Source organism: Lissotriton helveticus, chromosome 2_2 (assembly GCF_964261635.1).
Source record: "Lissotriton helveticus chromosome 2_2, aLisHel1.1, whole genome shotgun sequence".
Lineage (NCBI taxonomy): Eukaryota > Metazoa > Chordata > Amphibia > Caudata > Salamandridae > Lissotriton > Lissotriton helveticus.
In genome coordinates this window covers 30,346,343-30,373,977 of record NC_136060.1, presented here as the reverse complement: position 1 = coordinate 30,373,977, position 27,635 = coordinate 30,346,343, and the positions used below count along the sequence as shown (strand labels likewise).

At 46.9% G+C, this 27,635-nt stretch overlaps 1 protein-coding gene across 2 annotated transcripts in view; it reads left to right on the top strand.

Moving 5' to 3' along the window:
* The window catches only part of CENPU (centromere protein U), a 457,607-nt gene that overhangs the window by 28,478 nt on the left and 401,494 nt on the right, over nucleotides 1-27,635 (top strand). For both annotated transcript variants that reach the window (XM_078678017.1, XM_078678018.1), the window contains one exon: nucleotides 2,618-2,684. In XM_078678017.1, coding sequence (XP_078534143.1) covers nucleotides 2,618-2,684 — 67 coding nt within the window. The remainder of the gene's footprint in view (nucleotides 1-2,617; nucleotides 2,685-27,635) is intronic.

The window sequence follows — 27,635 nt, the reverse complement described above, 5'->3', positions numbered from 1 at the left end:
TGGCCTTATCTTTGGGCGGCCCTCTCAAAATTTGGATTCGGCCCCGTGTTCATCGCTTGGGTGAAACTTCTTTATGAGAGGCCCCTTGCCCAGGTGGTGGTTAACGGGAAGGCGTCCGGTGTTTTCACACTCGGACGCGGCACTCGGCAGGGCTGCCCGCTGTCTCCTTTGCTCTTCGCCCTCGCATTAGAACCGTTGGCGGAGTGGCTCCGTTGGGAGCCTTCCATAAAAGGCATTCGGTGGTCTCCTGATTTCGAGGATCGTGTCTCGCTCTACGCAGATGACATTCTCCTATATCTAACTTCCCCTCAAAAATCCTTGAACATGCTCTTCGATGTTCTTACCTCCTTCGGGAAGAACTCGGGACTCGTTATTAATTGGACTAAGTCCTGTGTCTACGTTTTGGCTGGTGGTCTCCCCCCCATTGCCTCGTAGATTTCCGATTCAAGTCACTGAGTCCGGTTTTAAGTACCTGGGGATATATATTTCTCTGGACCCCACCGTTCGGTATGAGCGCAACTTGCTGCCCCCTCTTCAATGGCTGAAGCTCGATGTTACACGCTGGCGTCATTTGCCACTGTCACCGCTAGGTCGTGCGGCTCTCTTTAAGATGATGTCGCTGCCTAGATTTTTGTATGCGCTCCAGAACTCGTATGACTCCGTTCCCTCTCGTTATTTTCGGGAGGTGGAGAGTCTACAACGGCGACTGATCTGGGATGGCCGCGCACGCGTTGCCCTGTCTAAACTCACGCTTCCGTGGTACGACGGAGGCATCGCCCTTCCCGACATTAGGCGCTATTATTGGGCCTCCCAATTGAGTGAGGTCAACCACGCAACATATGTTCCCGGTCCCGCCCCTGCCTTCGCAATGGACAAACCTCTCCTGCCAGGGGGGAACTTCAATAGGGCGCTGTATTCCAGGAGGCTCTGTAGATCACTGACTGGCCCAACTAAAGTCGCGGTACGTGTGTGGCATGATGCGAATGCGGCCTTGGGATGGAAGGATAGATTCACTCGCGCGACCCCCTTGTATGACTCTGAATGTCTGGGTAACTTAAGGCGAACGAAAGGATTTGATAAATGGGATATGATTGGAATCACTAAGGTGGGGGATCTTTGGTCCAAAGGCGATGTTAAGACCTTTGAGGCGCTTAAGGCGGAGTATGAACTCGGGGACAGGGAATTCTTCAGGTACGCTCAGGTCCGGCACGGCCTACTGTCGATCTTTGCTGTGGGTACAGCTATCCCTGAATCCTCCCCCCTTGAGGATCGTATTCTTGATGGACATGTGCCGACAGCACTATTTCATTAATTTACAAGAAGCTGATCTATAACAGGGCTGACCTGCTTGTGCGCCTGAGGGCCTCGTGGATTGCCGACGGTCTAGAATTAGATGATGAGGACTGGCAGTCCGCCCTGTCCTCGCCAAAAGAAGTTGCCATACCTGCGCGCCTTAGATTTGTCCAATTTAAGATCCTCCACCGTGTGTATGTCACTGGTCCGAGTCTTGTACGCATGGGATGCTCTTCTGATGACTTATGTAAGCGTGGCTGCGGTATGACTGGCACATTTCTTCATATTCTGTGGGAATGCCCGGAAATGGTCGAGTTTTGGTCCCGTGTGCATGACGTAATGGAGATGGTCACTGGGGTGGCACTGCTGCTAGAGGCCAGGCGCTGCCTCCTGAATGTCTGGGAGCCCAATGACTACAATGTGGCACAGATCACCTGGGCGACCCTTGGTAATATGATCGCCAAAAGAGACATTGCACAGCTCTGGGGTTCCCATAGGTCTCCGACCGTAGCATTGTGGGCGGAGAATATGGACTGGTGCATGTTTCGTGAGAAGACTGTTTATCTGTCGCGTGGACGGCCCAAGAAGTGGGGCAGAATCTGGTCGCAATGGAACGCATACCGTGGCAATATATGCACCCCTCCTCAAGATTTGTTTCCCGATGCCACCTTGTCCCCCTGATTGACATTCCGAATACTACCCACATTGTATTGCTGTTGGTTTCCTCGCTGCCCCCTCCACGCGAAATACTGTGCTATGTTATGTATGCTACATTGCTGAAGCGCCTAGTACACGGACCCATGACTGTATTTCTGATCCATTTTTGCCTTGTGTAACACGTTATTGTTGTTGTCAATTTTCAATAAAAAAAAAATATATATATTTCTAGGCCTCCAAAGAATAATAAGACGTCATCTGCAAATAGCGTAATTTTGTGTACTATGCAACTGAATTGTATTCCCTCAATATCTGTGGAGTCTTTCATCCTGATTCCAGAGATTTCTATAAATAGGGTGAATAATGGTGGTGGTAGTGGGCAGCCATGTCAAGTTACCTCTTTTAAGGTTGATTTCTTTCTCACTTCCTTATTTCACAGTCCCTCTCACCTTAAAGTTTATATAGCTCACAATCACTGAGCCCAAAAGGTTTGTTCCTACAAGAAATGTCCAGCTTACCTTGAATGAGTTTTCAAAATCAAGAGTTGCCAGGATTGCTAGTTGAGTTTATTTTTTTACCCTTTCCCGTAAGTGGACTACCAGTATAATATTGTCTTTTCTCCTAAATGTTATGCATATGTTTTACATTTTTTATTTATGCTTTCTAGGACAAAAAGACCAGGCTTCCGTAAAGGACTAGAAAAAATCAAGGAGAATTCACCAGAAGAGTTGAGCGTAAGTGATTTATTGCAAAAAGCAGGCTAATTTATCCTATAAATGCAGGACATAGCTACATAAACAAAGCATAAAGGACATTTAAGTTTGGGTGTTTGTTGCAAAGTCATCCTGTGCCCTGGGCACCCCCAACATTTTGCTGACTGGAACTGGTGGTAACTGACTCTGACTGACCTTGGGCTCCGTTTAACCAGGCTCAGGGCCAGTGCTAAGCTGAAAGGAACACATTAGAATACAGTTAAGACACCCAACATACACTAGGGTACACTAAGGTATGGTGGGGCACCCCTGTAATAGTCATGACCTACCCCATAAGCCCTAGTATATAATAGGGCAGTGGATTGAAACTATCTAGAAGTCCCCAGTATCCTTTGGCTATGGCAGTTTAGAGGACAGCAGATTTTCTGCACTTGCATGTGTGCAATGCTGAAGTCTGGGGTCAGTTTAAAAACAGCCCTGGCAGCCAGGACTGTGTTTAAAAAGTAAATTGTGCCCAAACTCGACTTTGGTGGTAGGGGCACTTAAAAATGGAAAACCTACAATGTTTTTGCATATTAGGGACCCCCAGGGTCTCCCCTAGGTATCCCAGGGGTGGGGGGTCAGTTATCTATAAGGTACACCCTTATAACATGAGTTTTTATATGCCTGGGTAAAGTGACATTTTACATTTCACTCACCACATTGTGTTAAAGTGCTGCTCAAATTCGACTTTGATGCTAGGAGCACTGGGTAAGGAGGATCTGCAATATTTCTGCAGATTCAGAACCCCTCAAGTCGCCCTCAGTTGCACAGGGGGTGGGTGTCCTGTACAAATTAGAGAAATACTTATAAAATATGTTTTTATAAGCCCTGGTGCTAGAAAGCTGGCCCAAGTCATTTTCCCAATTGCAAACCCCATGGCCCATAGGTTAATATGGTGGGAAGTTATTGATTAATAAATATTGTTAGGAGAGGACTAGCTGGACCATTCAAAGACTTCCCAGAATGGTAGTAGCAAATCCAACAATATTATATTGTTGAATTTCTCCTAAAGTGTACATACAGGAAGTTATAAGTCTTTCTTGTTTGTAAGTCCAAATTCAGCCTTCCAGTGGTCTGTCCTGATTGGTCATAGTTTTTTTGAATTTTTTTTAAAACCTTTATTTTTCAGCAAAGAATAACAACACATTCCCCCCCAAAATTGGCATTGGTAGAAAGAAAATACATGTGTACATAGTTCATTGCCCCAGTACGGCCCCAGCAGGTGCAGACATCATAGCAATCATAACAATCAAATCTTCGGGAAGCAGAGTAAATCTTAAAACTTACAATATGGAACATTGTGCGTAGCCAGCAGGGCATTACCCCAACACCATCCCTCCCTCCCCGTCCCCAGCATCCTCTCCCTCAGATCCCGACTCCCTAGGGGAGAACAATTCAGCACTAGTTGCATCCGAATCGCTGCCGACTGACCCCACAGAGCACATCATACGCCAGGCAAGCAAGTCCTCGTGCAGCCTCTCATCCCTGCGTGTACGCTGCATGTGTGTCTCCTCAGCCAATGTCCATTCCCCAACATCCTGAAGCCACAGTGACATGACAGGGGCCCTCTGTCCCATCCAAGTGATAACCACTCGTCGCCTTGCCAACACCAGGAGTAGCTGCAACATTTTGTAAGATAAATTCCTCTTTTTTGGTTTGGGGACCAGGGCCAGTAAACAATGAAGCGGGGTCAGGGCAATATGAAGGCTCGTGACCATTCGGATCTGGTCCACCACTGCCTTCCAGAAGTCCCCGACCAGCGGGCACTCCCAGGCCAGATGGAGAAATCCGGCTCTGACCGTACCGCATCTAGGACAGGCATCTCTTTTATCTGCGGCGATGCGGTGCAAAGCAACTGGAGTCATGTAAGTGCAGTGCACAAAATTAAAATGAATCAGTTTGAATCGTGCATTACACAACACCTTTCGAGTAAGGGTTCCTATTCGTTTGCGTTGTCCCGGGTCCAGGGCGACCCCCAGGTCCGCTTCCCATGCAGCCCAAGATGGGGAGATCGGAGGGGCCGAGTCACACCTCATAGCCGTATATAACAGCGTAATCAGCCGTCGCCCCCGCCACAGGACAGAAGGATATTCAGAGTGTGGGACACCTGGGGCGCCTCCGGATACTGTGGCCAGGTCGCCCTCGCTATTTCCTGAAGGCCTCTATAATGGAGATACTGTCCCCCAGTGAGTCCAAAGGCCTCCATAGCCCTCTCTAGGGTCACGAAAGAATCGTCTGGATATAGGTCCGCCAGAATCTCACAACCGCCCTCACGCCATTCCCGGAACGACATGTGTTCCTCCATCAACGTCACCGGCGCCAAAATCCACGCCAGTCGCTCCCTATCAAAGGGGGCCCACCTCAACACCCTCTCCACAAGTCGCTGCGCAGTGTGTCAAACTACATACGGCAGGGAATCATCCGCTCCCCTGCCCCGCATCAGAGCCACCTGTAACGTCCTCTCATCCGCCCGGCCTGCTAGGAGTTGCAACTCCCAATTATCTGTACCCGTGAACCACCGTGTGGCTGGGAGAAGCTGGGCCGCATAATAATATAAATCGAACCTTGGGGCCTCCAGACCCCCCTCCTCCCAGCGTCGGACCACTGTATACAGTGCAACCCTGCTGCACCTGCCCGCCCAGAGCAAGGAAGTGAGCAGCGTATTAAGCTTGCTAAATATTCGAGGGGGGAGCGAACACAAGGTATTCTGTAGGACGTATAACACCCTCGGCAACATCACCATCTTGGAAACGGCTAGTCTCTCCATTAGGGAGAGTGGGAGCGTATTCCAAAAGGACACGGACTGCTGCAGGGAACTGAGCACTCATTCGGCGTTACGGGCCAGTAACTGCTCATCAGACGCGGCCACTTGGATACCCAAGTATCGGAAGGCCTCCAACTCCCATCTCAGCCCCAGGTGCGGGAAACCCAGTCTGGGGTCCTCGCCACAGCCCGCCAGGGGAAAGATCAAGGATTTCCCCGGATTGAGGCGCAGTCCAGAAGCTGCACCAAAATGATCTAAGTGCTGCAACAGGAGCGGCAGCGATTCCCGGGAGGACGTCAGGTAGAACAATGCGTCATCGGCGTACAGGGAGATCAGGTGTACAGTATCCCCCACCTGTATCCCCCAGGGGACCATCTCCGCTCGGATTGACACCGCCAGGGGCTCAATCGCCAGGGCGAATAGGAGCGGCGACAGGGGACACCCCTGACGGGTGCCCCTGCCCAATTGCCACTCTTCCGAGCGGGCCGCCCCGAGTCTGACCCTGGCCGTAGGGGCGCTGTAGAGGATCCGGATCCATGTGCAGAAGAGGGGCTCCACCCCAGCCAGCTGAAGCACCTCCAAGAGGTACCCCCAGCTGACAGTGTCGAAAGCTTCAGCCAGGTCTATCGACACCAGGACCTGGGGATCCTCCCTAGCACGCACCTCATGAAGGACATGGTTTAGGCGCCGAAGGTTCATGGCGGTGTTGCGACCAGGGATGAACCCACACTGGTCCTGATGGACTAAGTGCGCCATATGCAGCGCCAGCCGGGTGGCTAAAATCCTAGTAAGGATTTTCACATCAGTGTTGATTAGGGTGATAGGCCGGTATGCCGCAGGATCACAGCTATCCCCTCCTGGTTTCAGAAGCATGCAAACCTCCCCCTGATGCATGGTAGGTGGGAGTGTGCCACGTTCCAGCGCCTCATGGTAAACCTGCAGGAGAAGGGGGCAAGAGTATCCGCAAACGCCTGATAAAATTCCTGTGGAAAACCGTCTCCACCCGAAGCCTTGGCCATCGGCAGGGCGGCCAGTGCTACTCTGACCTCCTGAAGCGACAAGATGGCGTCCAGTTCCTCCGCATCCTCCCCTGAGAGGGTCTGGAGGGTCAGACCCCGAAGGTATGGCTGATAGGATGCTTCCGTCACCAATGGGTCCGCGGTATATACTGCTTGCAAATGAGTGCGGAGGACCGCAAGGAGGTCCGACTCTGAGTGCACCATGTCCCCTGCGGGATTCTTCAACGCCACTATCCGTGCTGGAGCGGACTCCCTCCGAAGAATCCAGGCCAGCAGGCGGCCTGACTTGTCCCCCTCCCGGTGGAGACGCTGACGGTATTGGCCGAGGGTAAACTTATCCAGCCGGGTAAGGATATCATGAACGCCCTCACGGGCCGTCCGCTCAGATTCCAGTTCCGATCCATCCGGATCCGACCGGGATTGACAGTGGCAGAGGCGATCCTCAGCGCACCGCAGATCTCGGGGCAACTGTCTCCGGACCCCATAAGTCAGGCCCATACATGCGCCCCGCACAAGTGCCTTGAGAGCGTCCCATTTGGTCGCATAATGCAAGTCGCTGTCTCCCCAGTTTAAGTCTAAGTAGGTCTGTAGGGCCGTCCCTACATGCTCCCTACCCACCTGATCCTGCAGGAGGTCCCCTGGTATCCTCTAAGTCCGCGGGCGGGAGGACTGATCCACCCATTGCACTACGCACGTCACGGGCGAATGATCAGACAAAAACCGAGCCTGATGGGTGACCGATAAAACAAGGGATGTGTCGAGATTAGCAGCAAGGACTCTATCGAGCCTACTATGTGTGGTGTGTGTCGGAGTGTAACATGTGTATAGTTTCAGCCCCGGATTACCGAGGCGCCACACATCAACAGCACCCAGGTTATCCATCACCTCCCGGAGACGCGCCGTCATCCACGGTTTCGTGCCCGCACGGGGAGGGTGCCTGTCCAACATCGGGTCCATCACACAGTTAAAGTCCCCAAACCAGAGGAGGGGGGCATCTAAATCTGAAACAATAAGCTCTTGAAGATTGGAGAAGAAGCTTGGGTCATCCACATTGGGTGCATAGGAATTTAGCAGCAGGAAATCCCTCCCATCCAACTTCACCCGCAGAAGTAAATACCTTCCCTCAATATCCGCCTCAGCGAACTGAACCGCAAGGGGAACCCCGGTTGCCACCCAGATCAGGACCCCCCTAGCATAGGTAGAGAAGGAGGAGTGAAACACCTGACCCCTCCATTTCTTCGCCAGCTTAAGAGCTCCCTCCTCGTTCAGATGAGTTTCCTGCAGACACGCAATAGAGACTCCATGGCGCCGGAGAAAGGACAGTACCCTGTGTCTCTTAATACAGGTGCCCAGCCCACGCACATTCCAAGTTAAAAATTTGTATCCTATAAGCACCGGCCACGCCCATCCGGGCAGCCAACTCTAGCATCCGCAAGCAGCCTCCCAGGGGCTCGAACAACAGTACACTCGATGCCAAAAACAGTTTCTCCCCACAACTCCCTCCAATCTCCCAACCCCCCCAACCACTCAAACGCTGAAGAAACCCCCCTCCCCCACCCACGAGCAGGATGACAGCAACAACAAAACATGCTACCCCGCCCTCCCTCTGCCAGTGCCAGGACGTACACAGCCACCCCATTCACCCCACACCACACACACACTCAACGACTAACAAATCCCCCCCCCTCCAAGCCCCCTACCAAACCCAGCAAAGGTTAGCTGTACTCTCCCCGGTGCGAGACAGTGCTATTCGGCCCCCCCCCCCACCACACAGCTCCCCCCCAACCCCCAACACATCTCTCATATAGCAAAAATAATGAAGGTACTCTGATTCATGCAGTCACAAAGTGTTGAGCGCTGCTGACAGCAGTTATCAATCAGAAACGCAAACCAGGTACGGGCCAGTAGGCCAAACATACAGAACGCCCAGGAGTCATATCACCTCAGGATGAAACCGGCACCTCCAGCGACTTAGTCCCCCCTGTTTCCGGGATCACATGAGCGGTGAAGAGCTTGTCCTGTATCGTGTCCTGCAAAGTGTCGGGGACCAGAACCTCCTCAGGCCCGGTCAGGCTAGAAGCCCCCACTGATTGGTCATAGTTAAGTAGATTAGCCAAGCTGCTTTGAAGAGGTGATCAGGAACCCCTAGGGTTAACAACTTTGCTGGGAAGGCAGTGTGCTGGTCTATAGGAATGCCAGGCCAGGGGGTGGAGTTGTAAACCATGCTCTTCATAAGCAGAGAGGAGGCCTGGGTTTCATTTTCACTCTTACACTCTTGACCCAGAGTCAGGGCTAGGCTTAAAGAAGGTATGTGTAGATGGTGGGGGAGAGGCCATGGAAATAAGCCATCCCAGGGGGTGTGTTTAGCCAGCTCTTACCTCCTTGCTGGAAAATCAGCCATTATGGATTTGGAAGAATGGTGCATTTTGGGACAAAATAATGCCACACTCTACAGGATGTGGTTATAACTATGAGGAGTTGCCTTGCTCTCATTGGTCAGAAGTGCCCTGGTGCTTGACCCAAAGAATTTTGAATAAGTATCCGAGAGGGGCAGAGCCCTCCAGATATGCTGCTTGAAACTGAATGAAGAAAGAAGTGCCCTGCTGAAAAGATTTTTGCTGTGCAAGGAACTCCAAGGCCTGACCTATGAAGACTGCGCCATCTGAAACTACAACCATGTGGATTATCTTGCTGGAAAAGAACTAAGGAGTGGACTCCCTAAAAGCTACAGGTTAAAAGAAGCTAAACTGGAACATCACCAACTAAATCTACACCTTGGAGACCCATCAGTGAATTTGTCAGGGTTTTGTTCAAGTGGATTGCGGAATTGAAGTTTCACACTTTCAAGGACCCTCTTGGAGATTCCAGAACCTTGGACTGTGTGTTGGATACTTTGGGACCTGCAAGCAGAACTTCAGGAAGGAGTTCTAACTGGACTCAGCCTGCTGGAGAAGGCTGCACAAGAGTGGTGAGAAATTCTCTAGAACAATTTCTAAAGGTGTGTCCCTGTCAGAGAAAACAAAATGACTAAAAGGGGCACTGTTGGTTTCTAAACACTAGAAAGTGACTAATCTTTAACAATTCATATCTCTGGTTCCCTACAGTGGATTGTTTTCATTTTGGTGTCATTTAAAAGATACAAATATTACCTAATTTTTATCAATTGGTGTTGGATTTTTATTTCTTGTTGTACCTTAATTATTTACTGAAATGGTGTTGTGAAATGCTTTACATACCTGTCTTTGAAGTTACGCCTGTCTGCTCGCAGCCACGTTACCAAGGGTTGAGCATAGGAATAATTTTCTAAGACCTATGCAGGGTCCTATCATGTGTTAGTGGCCTTATTGCCAGTGGCAGACCTACATTTGCCCCTACCAATAACCCACTTTCCAATAGTGTTACATGCCGAAAACAAACGATGAGATTCATGCTAATAAGTCATGATTCAGGGACATTACATTGACTTACATAGGGAGGAATTCAGGGAATTGTGAGGGTGTGAGAGAGAGTACATGGAATTAGGTATGGTTTCTCTCCAGTTTAAATGAGTCTTTGTAGCAGTTTTTAATGTTGAGAGGCAAGAGATGGATCAAATATTGAAAGGGAGCTGTTCCAGGTGTGATGTCTAGGTAGATGGACTGTATAGGGAAGTTTGCGAGTGACAATGAGGATTCGATTTGTGGTCCAAAGTTTGTGAGTCACATGTATTTGGTGACCATAAGAGATACCTACCTAGAGGATTCCTTTTTCATAGCTTTCTATACAATGATTACTAATTTGCATACAACTCCTATTTTATTTTTATCTGACGGCGAGCCAATTTAGTGATGGTGTTGCAAAGTTGAGTGCCTTATCCAATGGTTAACACTAATATGAGGGGAAAACCCACTAGCAGGATGTTGCAATAGTCAAATTTGCTAAGGAAAAGTAATGGGCAGTGTTTTGGCAGTGTGAAAGTGGATGTAAAGTGTGAAATGTGAGGTCTTTGGCAGCAGTGGCTGTGACAGTAATGAAGGTTTAAATGTGCCTCATTAACTAGACACACCTAGATTTCTGGGTGAAGATGCTGGGGAGAGTGCAGGCCTTGACAAATCTACTCACCCACTTACCATGGCTAGTCAGCTTTGATCAGGGTGAGCTATTTATAGGGCCTACTGGCCTTGCCAGAAAGTGAATGAGCAATAAAGATGCCTTTAAATCTTGTTATCTTGTTACATTTGCTGTGTGTTGTAAGGGCTGTAGGCTGTCCGTGTTGTTTTCTAACACAAATTTAAATAGTTTGTAAATGAACTGTACAAATATTTCGAAACGTATTTCAGTAGTTAGGAAAGCACGCTTTTGTAATATTGTTTTGTGATGAAAACAAATATTGTAATGGGATCAAAAAAATTAAAACACTTTACTTGGTTATGTGCAAATAATAATAAATATTTTCTGAAACCAATTTCCACACATTGTTTGTACGCTATTTTGTTTTATCAATAAAACTGCGTGTCAGAGAGAAAGTTTGTGTACTACCGCAACATGCTTCACTAATATATATAATGAAAGTAACTTTTTAAAGATGAACTGAGAAACATTCCTGCCCCGCACTGATGACAATGCTATTAGTGAACTGGCAAGTCTGGGGCAATGTGTACCTTATGCGTGGGCTATAATTTTATTATACATATTGTCTATTAAACCGAACAAAAGAGTTTTTGTACAGCAGACACCCTGATCTTCCTAGGAGTCACAATTTGACACCAGTCTAAAGGTCAAGCACATTACAGTTAGGTCATGTAGATTATTCGGGTAACATTTTTATGATTGTTCAAGACCTGAACTAAATAAGGGTGTGAAAAAAGTGTAGTCAGACAGGATAGAACTTATGATTCGAAGTCAAGTAGTTTGATCTAAACAACAGAAGTGTCTAATGGTGTGGAGGAGCTTCTTCAGTGTACTGATTAGGTGTAGACGTGGATGTGAGAGTGCACATTTTGATGGTTTTAGAGTTGGCCATTAGTGAGAATTACGAGGGGGTGCTGGGGCAGGTGAGCTTATTGAGGATGCAATGAATACTTATGATTTTAGAGGGGAAGTAAGAGGTGTCCGCTCTCACCAACCGTCACCTCTTTTACCAGTACGCTGCAATTGGGAAAGAGATAATAAATAGACCCTTTTAGATAAAGAGTGGAATACTATATTAGAATACCACAAGCAAGTATCCCGCAAAACACAACATAAATGTATACAATATATGATAACGCAACAAGCATACCTCACACCGCATAGATTACACTCCATCTTCCCCAATACCACAGTGGCGTGTCCCAGATGCCCCGAGCAGGATGCCGACTTGCTTGATATGCTCTGGGCCTACCCTGTCCTACTCAACTATTGGAGCCAGGTCACAGTGACCATAAGGGAAGTAGTGGGGGACACATCATGGCACATGGCTAAAAGTTGCCTTCTAGGTCTCTACCCACGGAGGAAGGGTCATGAATTCAAGGCCAAATTTGTGGACCTGGCGCTTATTTTAGCTAAGCTCACCATCACCAGGAGGTGGAAATCCGTAATACATGACCTGACCAATTATTCTAGCCAGCCCATCTTGCCCTCCACACCCTCTTCAACACTAGATCAAAGTCACAAACCCGAAGGGTCCCTACTATGCCTTCCAGATGTCTGCCATCCCTTGAAATTGAACAGATGTGAACCTATGCCACTCCCTACTATTGCCTAAGCAGGTCTTTCCTTGACTCAGAGTTTACCGAATGCACCCATCAATAAGAGGGAGGAGGGGCTTTTTCACTTCGTATTAGTCTTAGTTAGTTCTCCTACTAAACCGGGTTGACACACTATCGGCAATCACAACTGTACAGGTATGGCACCTTTAATATGCTCTCACTGGTGTATTAGAAGCTAATTTCACTAATTTCATAACTTGTTACAAAATGTGGCCAATTGTGTTCACTACAATCATATATGTATGTTGCAACATCGAATTATGTATTTTGGAAAACCCAATAAAATATGCTAAAAAAAAAAAGAGAGGGGTAGTAAGAGGCAAAGTTATAGGCCGAGATGGGAGGCGGGTTGAATGATACGAAAGGTGAATAAAGAAGATTACTGAATGAGGTCTGAGAGTAAAAAGTGATCAGGTTTTGTAAAACTATTTTTTGATGGGATTGTGTAAATTGCCGTTCAGTGGTAAATGCCTTCCTTTTAGGGCTTCAACTCTTGGATAGACTTATGGGGGTGAAAAAATAGATTATGGGCAACTGCTCTTCCTAGAATGAGTGCACATTTCATGTTGGGGATAGGGAGACTTGTAGCCTCTGCCTCTACACCCAACGTTTCTCAGATGGCAAGAATGCAGAGAGCACTACACTACCCTGCACTACACTTTATGCCAGCCTTAGAGTGCCTTGCACGTTAAGAGTGGAAAATACCCCTGCACTTTCCACTTTGCACCCCTCACCACAGTTAAGCTATACAGCAATTATGCTCCAACAGTTTAAAAGGAAGTTGGTGGCAAGGAGGACAGGGTAAGTATATGTTTGGAGATACAAAGGAATAGTGGAGAAACGTCTCTGAGATCTTGAGATAAATAGCAAAGTAGAAACAGACGAGAAGTGTAAGAAATGTTTCAAGGAAGCTATAAAATGTTATGAATGCGATTCGAAACACTTACATACTCATGGAAACATTCATTTATGAATGAAAGATGAGAGAATGGAGAGGTAAAAATGTGAAAATTTAGAAGGAAGTCATCCAACTATATAAATAAAAATCTGAGAAGACTCAAAAGAGAGAAAGCATTGTAGAGGGAAAAACAGATCTGAGGTTTAGAGAATGATTCGTAGGAAAAGAGTTGGTATATTCTTCTTTCATGCATTGCCTGTGGTCCATTGCTCTGGGTCAGTTTCTGTAGTTGTAAGATATGCCACAGCTGGATTTCTGTAAAATTGTAATGGGTTTAAAGCAAAAAAGGCACTTTTGTTGATTGATTGTCATGAATATTTGTAACATAAATGTTCATTTTCATCAACAAATGGTTCCTTGCGGCTGGAAAATGAATAGATAAATGTTGCTATGTGGATACTGAAAGGGCAGATAGATCACCTCTCTAACACCTAGCAACTGCTTTATTGGTGTGGCAGACGTTTAGAGTGCTGAGAGGATGCTTGCTGATTAAATAAGAAGAGATGTGAATTGTGCGCCTACATTCCACAAGTGAACAACCCAATAAAGCAATACTCATTGATAACAACATACAAAAATATTATTAACATTACATTGAAAAATGAAATTCAAAGCCGATGAGACAAAGCAGAGAGAAGTAAACGAAAACATTATAATATAAAACTTCAATTTCTGAATATTTTCGTTGCTTTCCCCCATTATTGTAAATACAGACACTCCGTATAAGAAACATGAATATGCCATAGTGATATCTAAGTATATCTTGTTCAGAAAGGCCAGGGGTGTGGTGGCAGGGGCTAAAATGACTCTGTACAAAAAGGATGGAAAGGAGGCATTTGATATGTAGGGGCTAAAATGGTGTGCCGAGTCCTTTTCAGACACTGCTGTATTACTTGGTAATATATACATGCCACTTTCGTAAGCTTAACAAGGCACATTTATCTGAATCTAATCGTAAAGTTATTAACAAAGGTGAGCTACTTTGAGGATACATAATAGATTTCAAATAGTGGGGAGTCCTCAGAAAGCTAGGTACAGAGCAGTACCACATGTTGTGTTCAGTACTGGGCTACATTTTGCAAATAGTGGGAATGGGTCAGTGAGTTAACCAAGTATTAAAAGAGTACCCTGTGCTCCTTGTCCTCGACGCGGCGAACTCTGTGCCACTCCTCTGTTCCTGCCTGCTGTGTGCCGCCCCTCCTCGCCGGACCCGCTTCGCGGGTCCCGCTTCGCGGTTTCACAGCAGTAGCAGGTTTGTTTCTAAGGGGCTCCATCTGACCGGCAGGGCTGCGAGGGTAGAGCGGAGGACTCCACGGACCAGGAGTCCCCGCGCGCCCGTCTCCAGCTGGGCTCCTCTCCCTGCCGGCCCCGCCCCCATCACTGGGTGATTAAAACCACAGCTGAACCTACCGTCGTTGGATTCCCTGTGCTCCTTGTCCTCGACGCGGCGAACTCTGTGCCACTCCTCTGTTCCTGCCTGCTGTGTGCCGCCCCTCCTCGCCGGACACGCTTCGCGGGTCCCGCTTCGCGGTTTCACAGCAGTAGCAGGTTTGTTTCTAAGGGGCTCCATCTGACCGGCAGGGCTGCGAGGGTAGAGCGGAGGACTCCACGGACCAGGAGTCCCCGCGCGCCCGTCTCCAGCTGGGCTCCTCTCCCTGCCGGCCCCGCCCCCATCACTGGGTGATTAAAACCACAGCTGAACCTACCGTCGTTGGATTCCCTGTGCTCCTTGTCCTCGACGCGGCGAACTCTGTGCCACTCCTCTGTTCCTGCCTGCTGTGTGCCGCCCCTCCTCGCCGGACCCGCTTCGCGGGTCCCGCTTCACGGTTTCACAGCAGTAGCAGGTTTGTTTCTAAGGGGCTCCATCTGACCGGCAGGGCTGCGAGGGTAGAGCGGAGGACTCCACGGACCAGGAGTCCCCGCGCGCCCGTCTCCAGCTGGGCTCCTCTCCCTGCCGGCCCCGCCCCCATCACTGGGTGATTAAAACCACAGCTGAACCTACCGTCGTTGGATTCCCTGTGCTCCTTGTCCTCGACGCGGCGAACTCTGTGCCACTCCTCTGTTCCTGCCTGCTGTGTGCCACCCCTCCTCGCCGGACCCGCTTCGCGGGTCCCGCTTCGCGGTTTCACAGCAGTAGCAGGTTTGTTTCTAAGGGGCTCCATCTGACCGGCAGGGCTGCGAGGGTAGAGCGGAGGACTCCACGGACCAGGAGTCCCCGCGCGCCCGTCTCCAGCTGGGCTCCTCTCCCTGCCGGCCCCGCCCCCATCACTGGGTGATTAAAACCACAGCTGAACCTACCGTCGTTGGATTCCCTGTGCTCCTTGTCCTCGACGCGGCGAACTCTGTGCCACTCCTCTGTTCCTGCCTGCTGTGTGCCACCCCTCCTCGCCGGACCCGCTTCGCGGGTCCCGCTTCGCGGTTTCACAGCAGTAGCAGGTTTGTTTCTAAGGGGCTCCATCTGACCGGCAGGGCTGCGAGGGTAGAGCGGAGGACTCCACGGACCAGGAGTCCCCGCGCGCCCGTCTCCAGCTGGGCTCCTCTCCCTGCCGGCCCCGCCCCCATCACTGGGTGATTAAAACCACAGCTGAACCTACCGTCGTTGGATTCCCTGTGCTCCTTGTCCTCGACGCGGCGAACTCTGTGCCACTCCTCTGTTCCTGCCTGCTGTGTGCCACCCCTCCTCGCCGGACCCGCTTCGCGGGTCCCGCTTCGCGGTTTCACAGCAGTAGCAGGTTTGTTTCTAAGGGGCTCCATCTGACCGGCAGGGCTGCGAGGGTAGAGCGGAGGACTCCACGGACCAGGAGTCCCCGCGCGCCCGTCTCCAGCTGGGCTCCTCTCCCTGCCGGCCCCGCCCCCATCACTGGGTGATTAAAACCACAGCTGAACCTACCGTCGTTGGATTCCCTGTGCTCCTTGTCCTCGACGCGGCGAACTCTGTGCCACTCCTCTGTTCCTGCCTGCTGTGTGCCACCCCTCCTCGCCGGACCCGCTTCGCGGGTCCCGCTTCGCGGTTTCACAGCAGTAGCAGGTTTGTTTCTAAGGGGCTCCATCTGACCGGCAGGGCTGCGAGGGTAGAGCGGAGGACTCCACGGACCAGGAGTCCCCGCGCGCCCGTCTCCAGCTGGGCTCCTCTCCCTGCCGGCCTCGCCCCCTTGGTGTTCCCAGCCTATTATTATAAAGAAGGAAACCTCCCCGCGGCGCGGGAGCGCGCCGGGAGAAGCCCGGGACAAGGGCGGGACCGTCTGTGGCCGTCCGTGGTCGGACGAGGTTGGGTTGGGCCCGGAGTCCTGGTTCGTTTTATATCTTGTAATACCCCACCTAGCCATATTTAGTAGTCTATTCATAAGTTTTAACCTCATCTTTTTAAACATGCCATTAAGATCTGGTAAACAGCGCCTAGTGCATATACAAACCTCAAAGGGTGTTGTCTCAGGCCCCCTCGATGCATTTATCTCTAGAGCTACAGGAATTCTAGAAAAAGAAATAGAACAGGTAGAACATAGACTGTCCCTGGATTTAGTTACTGGGAAGCGTTCTTCTATAGGTGCCCTGGCCCGTGCTAAAAGCCCCATAACGAATGCAGCGTTTAACTGCATCTCAACCTCGGAATCAGAAGTAATAGTCCACGTTGATGGGGATGGTGCTACAACAGTCACCGCCAATGTAAATATGGAATTGAACTCTGATATCAACCTGTCCAGCTTAGAAGTTGATAGTCAAAATTTTGAGGATGACGAGAGTAGCACGGGTGGCACCCCTCTACCAAATGTCCCCATCCTACCCAGTTTGCCAGCTTCGCAACAAGCCACCACCAATTATATCTCCCGGAAAAGAAAACATGCCTCAAGTCCACAGGGAGACAAGGAACAAAAACAACCCAAAATAGACTATGTTAATAGGACTAGCCCCTCTCACCCACAGATCAACCCCGATCTCCCAATAGTGTATTGCCCCTCTCTAGCTCACTCTGGGTCCTCTAACCCGTGTCCAACGTGTTTTAGCAGTGACGATGTCTTGTTGGCCAAGATGGAAACAATGTTTCAAACCCTAATGCTCCCGGTCCTCGAAATAACAAGGATAATGTCCGCTAAAATAGATGTCTTGGAAGCGGCAGCTAATATCAACATGGACCTTCTGCACAAACTTACATCTTCCAGTCCCAGGACAGGGGGTCCTAATTCTGCAGGGGGTGTCAACCAAAAAGGGGGGACAGCCACAACATTACCCGTAGGGACATCAACCAGCCACAATATTAAGAAGCAAAATCCGGGGGCAAAATTGGCAGCACCTACATCGATCAATGCCAGTAGAGCTTATAACCATGATACATCGAAAGCCAATCTCCCATTGGTTCCTAATAACGTGCCAGTAAAACAACACATAGTGAATGGCCCGTCACAACAAACTAATAATACCACAGTGCCTACACCATTATTGGGTAAAGAGAAGAAAACCCTCCACCCAGAAAGGCATCATAGGACTGCTAATAGCAACATACGACACCCTCCCAGAGCTAATTTACCTCCAGAAGCGGCACAATACACTATCGTTTTAACTGGGGTGGCCCCCCTAAGAGAGGGCACCAAAGAGTCACAGGGGGACCTACGGAACAAGGTCACTTTTTGGCTAAATAAACACCGTCCTCTCCCCCAATCTTCCCCCACCGAAATCCTTTATGTAAGGAGAGTAGACTGGGTAGGAAAGGGTGAAAAAGATCTCGAAGGGGATTGTATTTTGATTTCTTTTAAAGACCCTTGGGTGGTGGAAAGAATTCAGAGGAAAGCTAGATTTGCCCATTTAGGTGATGTCCAGACCCTGCACCTTGGTTATTTTTACCCCCACATGCACCACAACTATTCAATGGGCTCCAACCATTGGAAATTTCGAGGGGGGAGGCCTCGAGAGCACTTATTCCCCCATCCCCCATACTACCCCCCACTTTTTAATCATTTCGAGGCACTGTCAGATTTGGAATGGGTTGATTGACTATGTGCACCGACCCAGTTACCAATTCCAGTAACAAGGATCGGGGAAGGAGCGTCTACTCCATCTATCCCCACCTCGGACCTCACAAGGGTGCAACAGATATCGCCCCATAACAAAATTAGAATACAGGGGGAACTATTTGGGGAAGAGGTTTACATCTCTAATGTAGATGAATTTAGGCTAACAAGTGCATGTCTATCGAGTCCCCTTTCCCCCCCGACAGTTAGTAACATTTCTGTAGAATTGGACATGTTATCTTCTTATATGGTGTCTTGGAATGTTGCTGGAGTTAAGACACGTCTGGTTTCTGAGGACTGGTTGGAGTTCATAGGTAATTATCAGGTCGTGCTTCTGCAAGAAACTTGGGCCACTGCCCCGTTTTTTATGGTTGGTTATGTAAACTTTTTTAAACCAGCAATAAAAGGTACTAAAGGGCGGGCGTCAGGGGGACTGTCCATATGGGTTAAACAGGCCTGGTGTTACTCTGTTTCTGAAATTTTTGTGGACAACCCTGATATACTGGCCATAAGGTTGAGAAAAGCAGGGGGGCAGGACATGCTTATTATCAACATATACTCTAGAGGCCTCCCGGGTGGACGATGCCCCAAGCTGATAGGCGCCTTAGACACCTTACTATCAGGTTGGAACAAAGGGACATTCATAATGTTAGCAGGTGACATTAATTGTACAATTGAGCCATTGTACCTTCCGGAGGATAACTGGGGGTTTGCAGAAGATGTGACTTGGAAAATCCCCGATCTTTCAAACAAAAGCCTAGTTAAAGTAACGGAGGCTGCTTTGAATTGGTCTGCCTTTTGCCTTACTTGGGGACTAAGGGCCGTAAACGGCCGTACCAAATCAGACATCGGAGCCAACTTCACCTTCGACAATGGTGTCAGAAAGAGTCGTATTGACTATATTTTCTTAAAAATGGAATACTGGTGCCTAATTGTTGACATGGAAATTGTTATGCGCCCGGAAAGCGACCACAACTCACTGTGCCTGAAAATTAAAATGCAAGTTCAGACAAGTCCAGCAGAATCTGTTCCTAGGGGCCAGGGGGCCGTCACCATATCAAATGACCGGAGGAGACTGAAATGGTCAACCATATCAAATGATGTAGTGTTACAGTCTAACATAGAAAATGTGGTGATGAATGCTTTAGACAATTTGAGGTCTGTTGATGCTGAAAGGGGAAACACCGATTTAGATAAGACAATGGGCATACACGATAAATGTTTCTCTGAGCTTAACAACCTTCTCTCTAAACCGTGTAAGTCAAACACCGGGAATCCAATTGCCTCAAGAGCTAAATGGTATAATAGAGAGTGTAGAGAGGCCCATAGCCATCTAATAGAGAAAGTCAAATCTAGAGACCTGAGTGCAGTAAAGGTGGCCAGGCAAAGGTACAAAAGAGTGCAATGGGATGCAAAGAGGGAATGGGAGGATGATTTCTGGGCGGTCCTCTTGGACGCCAGTAAATCTAATAACCAGACCAAATTCTGGGACATTGTCAGATGTGGAAAGGATGGTGACTTCCGCACTCCATCTAACCATGTATCCCCGGAAGATTGGATAAATCATTATTCCACCCAATTCTGCCAAGAGGTTGCTGACCCAATGATCACATTGAACCTGCAATACACAAATTTTACTGGCAATGTGATCATGACCTTTACAGAAATGGAAACGGAGATCGCATTAGGTTTAACGAAGCGGGGGAAGGCTCCTGGATTGGATGAAATCCCAGCAGACCTATTCAAAGCAAATACAGGCCTCTGGGTACCCTATTTAACACGCATAGCAAACACCATAGCGAGAGGTGCCCGCATCCCGAAGACATGGAAGGGGGCGGAAATCCTCCCAATATATAAAAAGGGAGACAGATCAAATCCAGGGAACTACCGCCCGATTAGCTTAATTGACTGCTTTCAAAAAGTATTTGCTCGCATGCTCCTGGCGAGGGTACATGGGTGGATGGAATTAGAAGGAATACTGTCCCCATTACAGGCGGGTTTCAGATTTGGTACAAGCACCATTGACCAGGTTCTACGGCTCTGCATGATTTTTTGGAAGGTCGTCTTACTTGGAGGGGGCACCATCTTTGCTGCTTTCATAGACTTGAAATCAGCTTTTGATTTGGTGCCGAGGGGAAAACTATGGCAAGTATTAAGGGACCTAGGAATGCCGGGGGAATTGGTTGAAATGATCATTAGACTCCATGAAGACAATTTTGCCAGGGTAAGATGGGGGGCCAAAGGGCAAACTACGGACTCATTCCCGGTCTCACGAGGAGTCCGACAGGGGTGTGTCCTCGCCCCTACCCTCTTCTTACTCTATATTGATCAGGTAGTCAAATTCTTTAGGTTGATTAACACCGATGCACCATCCTTGGCGGGGACGAAATTCCCAATGTTGATTTTTGCCGATGATACCCTCCTCCTGTCCAAGACCAGGGGAGGGTTACAGCAGGCTTTAAATCACTTTGAGGAATTATGCAATAAAAATGGCCTCCAAATAAACGTAGGGAAAACTAAGTTTATGGTTTTTTCCAGGAAGAAACCATTACGTAGTAGTGTTCAACTAAACGGGGTCAACCTGGAACAAGTCGACAAAATGACGTACTTGGGGGTTACCCTGGATTCTCGATTATCCTGGAAACCACAAATAGAGACCCAACAATTAAAACTCGCCCAATTGACTGGATGTCTCTTGCGCGAGCAAAAGAAAACAATCACGAAAAGGGTCGCCCCTGCCCTACAAATTTATGATGTTAAAATCAACACAGCCACACTTTACGGGGCAGAGCTATGGGGTTTTATGGACCTTACAAGTTTATATAGAATACAGAGCAGATTCCTTCGTAATTTGGTGGGACCGCCCCAATCAACCCCATTGATCCCACTTTGTCACGACATGGGTTGTCCACCAATAACGGATATGGCTAGATACAGAGTAGTGTCTCTGTGGAGGCGCCTATGGACATCCGAGGATTTGGTACTCTTCGCAAAGGAGTTAGCCGAGGTAAAGGCCATGGGGGGTTCGGAACGAATTCCATGGCTTCGCTCGGTGAAAACGAGCCTGTGCGATATGGGTCTTAGTCATCTATGGGTTTCTCCAGGTAATAACAATTTTCCCTCAAAAAAGGAATTTAAGTGTTTATTTTGGGCCTCAATACGCCTGTCCTTGGCACAAGCTTCTAGTTCTGTGGGTCTGACGGGTCGTTTTTTAAGCTTTAAACTTGATTCCGCCCGTGAAACATACTGGGACCTCATTACTAGGCCAATGGACAAAAAACTGTACCATCAATTTCGGGTGGGCTCATTACCCTTGAATTCCTTTACCTCATCCTGGGATAAATCCTTTTCAAATGCTTGTATATATTGCCCTGGCTGTAAGGAAACTGAGGGTCACTTTCTGTTTGCTTGTCCTCAATACAGCGAACCCCGTTCCAAATGGCTAAAACCCATTTTTAAACGCCTGTCCTGCAGAAAAGCTTCGGAAGCTATACGGGCCTTAAAAACAAATACCTCCGATCTAACTGTGATATGTTTGGCCAAGTATTTAGGGTGGGCGTGGGCAATAAGAGCTAGAAGGATACCAACTGTCCCCTGACCATAATGCATTATGTGTAAATTTCTTCTTCCTGCACAAGCTAATCCTACTCTCATGATGAGTATTATTTAATGTCTGGTTTTTCGAATACATAGTTTAATAATGTTTTTAATTGGGGATATTTTGCCCTATTGTTTACATTTTCATAATATACAGATATTGTCTGTTTTTAAAGATTTTGTAAAATTGTGGAGATTTTCTTGAACTGTTTCTGAATGTTTTATCAAATTTGTCTTTTATGATTTTATCATCGAAATAAAGACATTAAAACCTGAGTAAACATACACTATTGCAAAACGCTACGAAGTAGGTGTCAAGCCTTTGGTTGGTGAAATTCACATAAATGATGGCCAGCACACTTACGCCAGATATTCTTAATTGTTTTGAACTTTTGGTTGTAAATAACATATGATAGCTTTGGAAATTAGTCATCTCAACTACTCCCTGTGGTTCAGGAGCATTTAGAGCATTGACAGTGTCCCGAAACAAGCCAATCACAATCTTCAGGCTGAAGCTCAGTATTAGGCTTATACTGATGAACAACAGCTTACCGCCCCAGAGCTACAACTAGGGGATCAAGTATGGCTTACCACCAAAAGTCTGAGATCGGAGGGTTGAAATATTTCGCCCTAAGTACATTAGACCTTTCCCAGTTAAAAGAATGGATTAACCCAGTTGCAGTAAAACTAAAGTTGATTCGCTCGCTCTATCCAGTATTTCCATTGTCCTTAATAAAAACCTGTGCAAAGACAATCTCAGATTTTAGTTCCCGCCTGTAACTATTGAGGTACCTGGCTATGAAGAATTTGACATAAAGGCTATTTTAGACACAAAAAGGGTGAAAAGCAAATTAATACATTTGGTAAGCTTTAATGGTTATTGATGTATTGTGCACTCTGGTCTAGGACATTCTGTGATAGGTAATCTCTAGGATGGGGCTTCTAGAATGTGGTGGCTGTCCTGCCTTGGGTTGCACTGCTTGGACATGATGTGGCTATTGCTCTTACAGTAAACTCTGTTATTGAAGTGAACCGGCTCTGAGACTCCTAAAGGAATGGTCCCATGGAGGGTTCCTAGGTACTAGCCGTGTGCCACAGATGTTACGTCTTCACCAAGGATATCTATCCAACTCCAAGATTTTGTGGAGTGGTGTACTCTCAAGATTCCAAGCTAGACCCCAACCAGGACCACCTGTGTGCAACCACACATCTCTGCTTCGCTCAAGCTCCTTGCAGGATGACATCGAGCATGTCTGAGTGGCTACCAACCCTGGCGATTAGTTGACCTTATTTGTGATGCTGTTTAGCCCTGTAAAGTCCTACATGTAAGATACCATGATTTGTGTGGGTTCAACTGTACCCACTCTGTTTCATGGCCTTGTTCTTCAGTCATTTGGCTTGTGTCTGATCTTATGCTTGCTTCTGGATAACCATTAGTTTCTCCGTTCAAGAGGGACATTGCTTGAGCTTTGCTGCTGGACTCTTTTGGGGCTTGGTGGCTTCTTAGGCGTCAGCACAGCTTTTTAATTTAATTAAATTTTTTTTAGATTGTTTAGTCCTCATATAACATCAATAAGTGTATCAGGGCTTGAGTTAGGCAGATTAAGCAGGCGATTCAACAGACTTTTCCCCCTCAATGGGGAGAAGTTAAAATTGCACTCTAAACCAGCCCCACAACGTAAGCCGTTAGAGTGAGTTACTCACTCTTACGAATTAGTTATTGATATTATTATCATAGGACCGATTTCTTATTTAACTACTTTAACGCTTTGACTCTCTTTTTTCCCTTACTGTTCTTCCCATTCCTCCCAGATCTCCCAGAACATGACTTTTTTTCTAGAGAACTCTTACGGTCCAAAGAATTTATTCTCCAAATTGATGATACCCACTCCAGTTTAGTTGGAGCCGTAGGCACTACCCATTTTATGCAAATCTCCCTCCTAGCCTGCAACATTAACATAAACAGCAAATATTTTTGGTTCTTGGATAACTTACTCCCTCCGTCTTCTACCCCAAATATTACTGTTGATAGGCTTACCTCGATATCTTGATTCATAATCTCTTTAACCGTCTTACCCACTTCCAGCCACAGGGACTCTATCAGAGGGCACCGCCAGAACAAATGGATATCACAGGCCATTTCCTCACCTCATTTGGGGCACTTCTTCCGCTCTTGTCTCCCAGCTTAGACAGCTTACTTGACGTCCAGTATGCCCTGTGCACTGTGAAGAGATGATTTTTCTTGAGGGGTGCAGATTTTACAGTAGACCAAAATGTAGCATCAATACTTGCCATATGTCTTCCAACTTCCAGCTTGAAAGGTCCCTCTTCCAGATCTCATCCAGCTTGGAATACGGTTCTTCCCCTGCTTCAATCATTACCCAGTACCATTTTGCAACCCCCTTTTTCTGAGAAAGTCTTACTTGGTATTCCTTTTCAAAGTCCCAATTGATTTCTCCTGTTTTCCTCAAGCTGTTTTTCCAACTCAGGAGTTGGTAGTATTTAAATTTAGAGAGATGCCCATCTGTGGCTGCTCCTAATGACTCCCAAGGGATTCATGGATTATTCTATTTTCCTGCAAAAGTTGACCCCATTTGTTTATCCCCGCTTGCCTTAGCGGGGCTGCTATTTTATCTGCAAGACACATAGGAGTCCCCAGGGAGTCACAGATTGGAGCAGAAGCACAATAATAAGGTATCCCCAAAGAGCGTCTGATCGGATACCATAAGGTACTTGCGGCCTTCAAAACCTTTAGTCTCACTTTTTTGTAATATTTAGGGTGGCCAAATGTGTATAAAAAGGAGTTTGCCATTTCTTTTTCCTCTATTGTTAATGCTTTAAAAAGTGGGGTGTAAGGGGAGAGGATGTAGTTTTATGGTTAGAGCGGTCAACCTCGAATCTGGGGAACCGGGTTCGAGTTTGGGTAACGATGCTCAACATCCTGTGATTCTGGGCAAATCACTTAATCTCCCAGTGCCTAACAATGAATGAATGCGTCCTCAGGTAACGAAACTGGTGCTCATGTAAAGCGCTTTAATACCCGATATCTTGAGTCTAGTTTGTGCTATATAAAACACTTAAAAAAATAAAAGAGCATTCTCCAAGAGAAGAGATCTGAAGGTCTTCAATTGAAAGGCACTGCAATAAATTAACAGAGCAGGACTAGCGATTCCTCCATAGATCTTTCTCCGACTTAGTTTTTTCCACGCTATCCTGACCCCTTTATTTGTCTAAATAAAACCACTCTATATTTCTTGCAGTTTTTAACAGCATTCAACCTAAACTCCAGAGGGATTGTATCAAAGATAAGCATAAACTTGGGTAGAATGGACATTTTCAATAAGTTTGATCTACCTAGAAAAGATAACGGGAGACGATTCCAAGTCCTCAATAGATTTATAGTTTCTTTTTTAACCTTTGCAAAGTTTATATGTGCCAAATCACTGAGATTCTGTACCACCTGTATCCCAAAGTATCTGATCTCTTTTTTCACCAGGGGGCTGCGACATTTGGTGTTCCACTCCATTATTTCAGTTTTTTGCTGATTAACTAGATATCCTGACACTTTGCTAAATTCCTCTAACGTTTTGAAAATCTCAGGATAGGATGTTTCCATTTCCTTGGTATAAATCATCAAATCGTCTGCATAAAGACCCACCTTTTTTTCCCGACATTTATACTTAAAGGGGGTGATATTGGAGTTTTCTCTAATCTTCGCTGCCAAGGGTTCAATATATATATATATTAAAAAGAAGTAATGGGGACAACTGGCATTCCTGACTAGTTCTTCGTTTGATTTCTTTCTGATCAGTGAGATTCCCAATTACTAAAATCCTAGCGGTCGGATTTTTATATATCGTTGACACTGCTCTTGAAAAGTCCTCCACTAGATCATGTTGCCTTATTAACAACTGTAAAAAGGGCCAGCTGACCCTATCGAATGCTTTATCAGCGTCAAAAGTAAGGATCGTCAAAGGAATAGTATTTGTTGTAGCTAAATCTATTGTTCCAATTAACTCTTGGGTTAGGTTGTGCAGTTGTCTCCCCTTCATAAAACCCTATTGATCAGGGTGTATTAGTTGACCAATCACACCCTCTAAATGTTTTGTCAAGATCTGGGTATATGTTTTATAATATGAGTTAAGGGCGAAATCGGTCTGTATGACCTGCATTGTTTGGGGGTTTTATTTGCTTTTAAAATAATGCTAATCATTTCTTCGTCCCAAGAGCGCAGCAGTTCCTTTCCCTCCAAAAAGGCACCGTTTTTCAATTCCCTGAACCAAGCAGCCAGATCTTCTTTGAGGACCTTATAAAGCTCATTGGGGAGGCTGTCTGGGCCTGCGGCTTACCCTTTTTTCATTTTTCCCATTCCTAGTATTACTTCCTCTAGACTTCTCTCTGCACTAAGAAATTCTTGAGATGTAGAAGTCAACTGGGGGATGTATATTCCCTCTAAATAACTTTGTATCTGCTCTCCAGATACTACTGTATCTTCATTATATACATCTTTAAAGAACAGTGCAAAAGCCTCCTCTATTTCCTTATCTTGTTTACATGATCTACCTGTTTTAGCTTCTGGAATTTCAGTGATATTATTCCTATTTGCTTCTGATTTAGCTTTCAACGCCCACAGCTTTCTGCAGCCCTCCCCATACTCGTAGTGAGAGATCTTACTAGCCTCCCATTTCTTTTTAATTTCTTTTTCCAAGAAACTAGATAGTCTATATTTTGCTTCATGCAAGTTACCCTGAGTTCGTTTCTGAACTTGTATGTTCAGGGAGTGCTCTAATTCCTTACATAGCTTAGTTATGTTATATTCCAATTTCTTGATATTAGCCTTCCGCTCCCTGTTCTGATTTATAGAGATGCTGATTGGTCGTCCCCTTATAAAAGCCTTATATGTGTCCCACACTATATGCATCGGGGCTGTATGCCTATTAATCTAAAAAAATAATTTGTCTCTTTTTTAAGATTTCAGCTAGATTGCTGTTCATTAATAGTACACGGTTTAGCGTCCATCTCTTTTGTGCCTGGTTGATTTAATGTAAGTACCAAGTGGACCGCTGAATGATCCGATAAATGTTCTACTATGTGTTTTACACTGAAGACTTTTTTGCCAATCCTATTGGTTACTAAGCTAAAATAAATCCTGAAGAGTGCCCATACTTCTTGTTTTTAAATGTGTATCTATTATCCTTGCATCCTTTTTCCCTCCAAATATCTGTTAACCCCAGGTCTTCCATCATAAGTTTAAAAAAAACTCTTGTTTTGGGATATTAACTATAGTCCTGGGGGATGATCCATGCTCCTGACACCGGTACGCTCCTAAGCCACTCTCCCCCTCCCCTGAGAGGAACCCATGCCCCACAGGACAATTATCGTCCAATACCCTAGTCACGGACTAAGAGGTTTACCTCCACAGACACACATTGACACACTTCACAACCCACTAGCCATGTAACCTCATCCTACTCTCCTCATACTATTATTTTTTTGTATTTCAGTCTTCCCCCCACCACCTCATAATGTTGGAGAGGTTTTTTCTCCTCCCCTTTTGTCCCATACCATTTCATCTCTTTCCTAATGGTTAAGTTATGATGTCCTGGTAGTTTTATCATCGGCACGACTGCTACAAAATTGTGTATATTGTATTGGTTGTCGATAACCATCTAGCCCTCAGCATTCCTGATACAACAATATACTAAATGACACACCTCACACTGACTGTCGGTAGAGATCCGGGGAAGGCAAGCAATTGGCAGGACATGCCGCCTCGCATCACATCTCATCCCCATACCCCAGACCGCACTACTATCGGTACCGAGCGACATCACATTCTCTAAAGCCTCCATTACTACAC